This window comes from Cucurbita maxima, unplaced genomic scaffold, assembly GCF_002738345.1.
Source record: "Cucurbita maxima cultivar Rimu unplaced genomic scaffold, Cmax_1.0 Cma_Scf00015, whole genome shotgun sequence".
Classification (NCBI taxonomy): Eukaryota; Viridiplantae; Streptophyta; class Magnoliopsida; order Cucurbitales; family Cucurbitaceae; genus Cucurbita; species Cucurbita maxima.
The window spans coordinates 743,230-750,440 of NW_019272031.1; the positions used below are offsets into that span (position 1 = coordinate 743,230).

The 7,211-nt window shown below is 33.7% G+C and overlaps 1 protein-coding gene across 1 annotated transcript; it reads left to right on the forward strand.

Annotated features, from left to right (window-relative positions):
• Positions 1-1,983: 1,983 nt before the first annotated feature.
• LOC111490545 lies at positions 1,984-3,616 on the forward strand. Its single transcript, XM_023139191.1, has 2 exons — positions 1,984-2,383; positions 2,896-3,616. The coding sequence occupies exons 1-2, from the start codon at positions 1,993-1,995 to the stop codon at positions 3,417-3,419; spliced, it is 915 nt and encodes a 304-aa protein (XP_022994959.1). The 5' UTR covers positions 1,984-1,992; the 3' UTR covers positions 3,420-3,616.
• The last annotated feature ends 3,595 nt before the right edge of the window (positions 3,617-7,211 follow it).

Below are 7,211 nucleotides of genomic sequence, written 5' to 3' on the forward strand. Positions count from 1 at the left end.
TGTTATTCTTAAAGGAAATGAAACGTATTTTGTATTATATAATATGTCATATAATGTAAGTTAGGGGACCTCATGCATATTTGTATGTCATTTGCATATCTAACCTCAACAATGGGTTGATTACTTGAGTCACATGCTACCTAAATTTTTCAGATTAAAGTAAGACACTTATGCACGGTTGACAGAGGCTGAGGATACTGAAAGTTGATGAGAGGGCATTGCTTAGCAGATTAGGTATTGATTGGGTTTTTAAGTTAAATAGTTGAATGTTTGTTTTATTTAAATTCGTTATCGAATATTTTTTATTTTGAGATATGTTTATTTCGGATTTTTGAACTTTTATGTAAAATCTCGATGTTGTTTTCCAACCTATTTATTATGAATTTCCACTTAATAATTTATGTGTGTATTGGTGACGTCACTAATTAGGTTAAGAAAATTAAGGGTGCTATAGACAAGAATTTAATGAGTATTTTTAAAATCTATATTATGTTTTAATTTTTTTTTTAAATTAAATTGTATTAATCAAACTTTTTAAAGTTTGAAAAGATATCTTAAAAAATTTAAGGATATTTTTGAAATGAAGTAATAGCGCTTCTCATCCTATTTTCCTCCCAAATTAATAAAAAAAAAAATCTTTTTAAAATTTTTTTTCAAGTTATTATGATATTTTAAAAAAATTTTAGAGAATTTTTTTATTAATTAAACCATACAATTATATCTAAACTTATCGCAAAAACTAATAAATGACAAAATATGTCTCATTTTGGTTGAGGAAGAGTCGGTTAAAAACACGCTATCTTATAATACATCTTTAGTGAAAATAATTTATTAAAAATGATTAAACATCTATTTAAAAATTGAATTTGAACAAAATAATAATAAAGTAATACACCATACGAACACAAACTTTAGACTTTAAAATATTCCTAAATTAAGAATAAATGGAAATATTTTTAAAATGGTTTGAAAAAACCCTCTTTAATTTTATAAAAAGTATTTAAAAAATAATCTTTTAAGTTTCAAAAATACCTTTAAAATTTTTTTAAACTCAAAAAAAAAAAAAACCTTTAAACCTTTTTTAAACTTCAAAAAAGAAAAAACATTTAAACTTTTTAAAAACTTCCCAAACACTTTTAAACTGGTTTAAATGGGATAAAACGGTTAGTACCACATTTTAAATAAGATTCATGAGTTATAGAGATGATTTAAAAAAAAGTTTAATAGTCTTAATGCTACTTTTTAAATTTATGAATATTTTTTAAAAATGATATTAATCGTAGAGTATTTTTAAAATTTAAAAATTTAAAAGAAATTATTGAAACTTTTAATTTTTTTTTTTTTTTGAAACAGATTGTTTCAAAAAAAAAAAAAAAATTGTGTTAATTTTTTAACTTTAAAAATTTAGAACTTTTTTAAATTCAAAAATATTTTTGAATTTAAAAAAGTTCTAAATTTTTAAAGTTAAAAAATTAACACAATTTTTTTTTTTTTTTTGAAACAGATTGTTTCAAAAAAAAAAAAAAAATTGTGTTAATTTTTTAACTTTAAAAATTTAGAACTTTTTTAAATTCAAAAATATTTTTGAAGTTTAAAATTAATTAGGAAACAAACTACTCATAGTTTCCTTCCAAACTAAGTAAAAAATTTAAAGATATTTTTATTATCACAAATTCAGATATTAGCCAATAACATTTGGTGAACATTTGGTGGAGCAAAACCAAATTAATGAGTCTTCAGATTCATGATTATTACAAAATTGCCACTTCCAACAAAAAAGATATTACAATACAAAACATTATTTTTTTAAAATTTTCTCTCATTAATGAATGTAGCCATGAAATGAGCAACATTCATTTGTCCCCAACACAAACATGTCCAAATACCAATCCTTTCAAGAACTCCCACTGTTTCCCACATCACATATAAATTAGCCATCTCCATTTCCCCCACACAACATAGTAACCAAAAATAGATAAAGAAAAAAGGGTGATGAAGATTCCGGCGAGATTTCAGCGAATGGCGGCGGCGTTTAAGGAAAGCAGTGGCAGCGAGCACTCCTCAGCTGCCGAGACTTTCACTGACTTGTCGGACCTTGTGAAGTCGTTTATGGAGAGAGATTATCATTTTGAAGGTGGAGATCGTTGTGATGATGTGGTGGAGAATGAGAAAGATGGCGTCGTATCGGATGGTGGCCAATGGTCGTTGTCGGAGGCTGTCGGAACGCTGCAGAAGCTGATTGGCGGCCGAGAAAGTAAGGGAATCCGCCGGAAAATTGAGGGTGAGGTTGAGTTGGCTTGCAGGTTGATTGTGGAGAAGCCTTCTTCTCCCGGATTCAAACGTAAATTGATGACTCATCTCCGGGATAGTGGCATTGATGCTGGTGAGTTTTTTTTATGTTCGTTTTGTTTTGAATTTTGTGAAATTCTATTAGGAATCACAACTTCTCAGATATTGTTCATTTTGAGCCTAAACTCCTGTGGCTTTGCTTTTGTTTCTCTAAAACAAAACCTCGTTTCTATTGGAGATGTATTCTTTGTCCATAAACTCATGAATGTTTAAAAGATACCCACTTGAATTTTGTTAACACTAAGAAGATTAATTTTTTTGGGTTTAGTGGTAGTTTAACATTCATACATCCCGAACCACGTACACTCATAATTATCTCATTGATCAATGTTGCTAGTAATCTATGCTAATGATCAATGTTGCTAGTAATCTATGCTAAGCAAAACTGTAACCGTTCACTGCGAGGTGCGAGGAGATATTATTTGTTTTAAAACGTGTCTACTAGAGATAGTTTTCTACACCCTTATAAGAAATGTTTCATTTCCTTCTCCAATCGAGGTGGAATCTCGTACGAATAGTAATTAACTTTATGTATATGACATACAGGCCTATGCAAATCCAAATGGGAAAAATTTGGGCGATTCCCGGCAGGAGATTACGAATACGTAGACATAAAAGTCAACGAAAACCGCTACATTGTGGAAGCTTTTCTCGTGGGAGAATTCGACATAGCTCGCCCGACAACTCAATACGCAATGCTTCTTAAAGCTTGCCCTCAAATATATGTTGGGAAAGTAGAAGAGCTAAAGAAGGTAGTGAAAGTGATGTGCTCAGGCATGAGAGAGTCAATGAAAAGCAATGAAATGGCCATCCCACCATGGAGGAGAAATGGTTATATGCAAGCCAAATGGTTTGGTTCATACAAGAGAACAACCAATGAAGTGCCCACCAAAAGGGCATCATTATTGGAACCTCCAATGCCTTTGGCAGCAAATAAATCAATAGGGTTTGAAGCTTTACCTCTGAAAATTTACCATAATTGCAGAGGGGAATTTGGTAGAAGACATAATAATGCGCTCAAAGTTAGCCATTTGAGTGCTGCTTTTGAAGAACAAAGCATTGGGATGTAATCATATATATAGTTTCCTATGTGTATATAGAACCAGGTAGCTGCAAGCAAGCCATTGGTTTATTGATTCTTAGAGGTGAAAAAGTTTTGGTCTTTTTTTACGATATTTTAGGGTTTGTTCAAAGGGGATCGGGATGGTGTGTATAATAACTCAATCTCACCTAGTAAATATTGTATTGTTTGGGGTTTTCCTTCCAGACTTCCCCTCAAGGTTTCCCTACTGTTATAAAGTATTTCCCCACTGTTATAAAGGATGTTGTATTGTTTGGGGTTTTCCTTTCAGACTTCCCCTCAAGGTTTCCCCACTGTTATAAAGGATGTTTTGTTCTCCTTCACAGCCAATGTGAGATCTAACAACTTCCTAAGTTTCTAAAAATTGAATGATAATTATTCTCCTTCCCAGCCAATGTAAGATCTTAGAGGGTGAGTTCTGCTCTACCAATTGAGCTATATCAGCCATTTCATTTCATTTCTGACACATTAGACTTATTTTCATACTAGATGAAGTCAATGCAGATAAAAACAAATTACAGCAACAAGTTTTACAGACTATTCACCCGTTTTTATGGTAAATAATAAAGTGTATCTTTTTGTGATTTTAGGAATATGTTGAGAATTGAGAATGATTCCATGCAACTTCTAACCATTTAGAAGAGAAAGGGGTTATTTTCAACTGAGTTGTTTAAATTGAAAATTTTCAGAAATTATATAATTTGTGCACTATACCTAACAAGTGTTTGCATCTATTGAGCAATTTGTTGAGGCATTGAAATGAAGAATATCCAAGAAGGAAAGGGTATATAGGGTCCGGTGCATTTATTATTGAGCTATCATTTTGTAACGATTCACTTTTCGAAGCTCTGAATCACATAATCACAAATTATTATGTAGACTCAATGTTTGAAAAAGACAATAAAAGCTTTTACATTTATCGGTGACATAAATGAATAATTTGCAAACTAAGTACATAAATTCAACCGAGCATACACTAAGTCGAAAGAGTTGCATGCAAAATAGGTTACAAAATATGACAAGTTACAAAAGGACATATTCAATAGGATATGACAAAAGAATCATATCTATGGCTCCTTATGTAGTGGTATGGTTTTGCACGCTCTCACCCACGGCTACTATCTTATGATCCGTTGGAAATAAAGAATTATAAAAATGAATACAAAAATATTCAATAAGCAACCTACCCGTAGGCTCTCCTAAAATCTTCTCCTATTCAACTTTTCTTTAAGTTATGTGTTCTATCATGGTTCTGGGATTAGCGTGGCTTGTTTCTAAGCTTCTTGACTTTAATGGCTAAGATCTCGATAGGCTTCTATTAATAGCTTATGTCTTCGGGCAAGGGAAGAGTCTCAGGATCAATTAGATGGAAAGGGTAGGTGTGAACTTTTGCAATATCAAAACATCTAATGATATTAATTCAACTACTGACCCTTTGCATGTACTCGAACAACGATTACGAAAAGCAAGGTTAAGAAGATTCAAGAGGCCTATACATTGCATATTCAAAGGCTAGCTAGTGTACAAGTTCAAACAATGACTTTTGAGCCCAAAAATCTTTATAGCATTACCATATCAAATCAAGAAAATAATAGAGTAGCTGTCATTTAAAAGTGATTAGAAGACTTTGCCTTTGGTAGTTGAATTACCAATTAAGGCAATTTATGAATGTCTTATTTTCTTCAATTTTTTATTGGTAGTTGTAGTTTGTAGTTGGTAGATGGACTTCTATCATGTTTGAGTTATCTTTTTGGCCTATTTAAAGGCATGTAATATTCATGCTTGAGGACTATTGTTGAACACAAACATAACCTTTGTGTTTTCTTTATATTTTTTTTGGTGTTATTCTTTTTCAAACCTTACTTTAGGTTTGATGTTTCAATCGATTCATTGAATTAGTTTTAATCAAGGTAATTCTGGAGTAAGTTGTTTTGGAATCTAAGAGTGACTATCATAGATTCCAAGTTCGATCAAACAGTCATTTATCTTCTAATCAGCTATTGGTTGGAATCAATTCGTTAAGTTAGCTTTCTTTGTGAGCGTTTGCAAAGATTCTAGAAGGATCTCTAGCTTTGCAAAAATCCAGCATTGTTGGCGCTTATAATTATGTATAGTAACAAGGGAAAGAGGTAAGCCAATCAATATGCTACTGAACTTATCCTTTTTAAGATTTAAAAGGGGCTAATGAATCTTGATCTTTTACCCTTCTTCCCAAATCTGAATTTTCATTTTCCAAGCTAAAGAAACTTCAAACCTTATGTACACTCTCCATACTTGAAATTAAGCTTCAAAATTGGTGTCAATCTAAAGAGAAAACCTCAGCTTCATCCCTGTTTGGCAACTTTTTAAAAAGAAGCAAGAAATCGAGAGTAATCGAGATAAACATTCTAGGTATTCATTCTCGATTTTTTTTTTTTTTTTTTAAATTCTTTCTCCATAGGCCACCTCACAACTCGAATTTGGTCTCTTTGGGCTAAAACAAAAGAGCTGGACAAGGTTTGTGAAGAAAGAAAAGCACGAGAAAGTTGGAAATATGAAACGCCATTTAAGCTCCTCGATAAGAATTTCTTGAAATTGGATGTTTTTGATTCAACAAGAATTATGTAAGGATTTGGATTTTTATTTATTTGAGATTTTATTTTGCTGCTATGCATTTATTTATTCTCGCGCGGTAAAATGTGCACTATTCTTTACACCGAAGTTACTATCTTAATGGAAAAGTTATAAAATCTTTTATATTCCTATATTTAACTTCTCCTTCTTTGAAAACGACTTTTGCTCTCCAATTTGTGTTTTTGAGGGTGTCTGAGAGTAGAGGCAAAATCGAGAGTGTTAGCTGGAAAAACGTGTGGGTTGGTTCGCAGGGTAGTTTTCTTGTTCAGCGAGTTCTCGAAACCGATTGTGTTGTTTTTTTGGAGGAAGAGTCGAGTGGAAGTTAGCGTCGACGTCGGAATCGCTGTATCGAAGAAGGAAAACCATCGGAACAAAGGAGGAGGATGCCATTGCATCGTCGACGGCGACGACACATCAAATTAGGGTTTTCGTGAGGGTTCGGGCGAAGAAGACGCAGAGTCGGGTCGGGTTTCGGCCTTTGAGCTGACTCACGAAACAAACACAGGCCCTGTGCATTTTGGCCCAACACGGAAGTGCGCTGTGACACAATCGCACTTTTGAAGGCAGTGGATTAGCGATTGTGCAACACTCGCTTTCCAACGACAAGTGAGCTAAGACAATTTGTTCTTGCATCGCCTACGGCCAAGCGACGTATGATCGAGCCTCTAGCCTCAGTTTTAAAAGAAGGTTTTAGAAAACGAGAGCAGAGAGAGACTTTATAAAGAGAGATTTTTGAAAGAGACGTTGTATAAGCAAGCAAGAGAGAGATAACAACGGCTTACAATATATAAACTTGGGTAGGGAGAAGTTGACAACTAGTCATATCCGCATATAGTACATTCTGAGGCATTTCATGTCTGGCAGGTCTAGACATGATATTTTTGAGGCGTCATACACCCTAGAACTACACAAGTAAAAACACTAGAATGAAAAGACATGACAAGGGTTTGGCTTGTCATGGGCATGCGGCCATGGAAATACGCCCTGGACGAGCATGATCGTGACACGCTGCAACCTTGGTCTTGGCTCCGCACGCGTGCTCTCGGGTAGGCTTGACGTGTAAGGCAGCTCGGCTCCGTCAATTCTCGCAGCTCGACTTGGCGGCTTAGTTGGTCGGCTCGGCAGCTTGGCTTGACGACTCGGTATCACTATAATATATCGATTCCTA

What these genes read in the sequence shown, in the direction of transcription:
- LOC111490545 (XM_023139191.1), top strand. Translation starts at nt 1,993, where the DNA reads ATGAAGATTCCGGCGAGATTTCAGCGAATGGCGGCGGCGTTTAAGGAA. An exon ending in GGATAGTGGCATTGATGCTG is followed by an intron (nt 2,384 to 2,895) that starts GTGAGTTTTTTT and finishes TATGACATACAG; the next exon opens with GCCTATGCAAATCCAAATGG.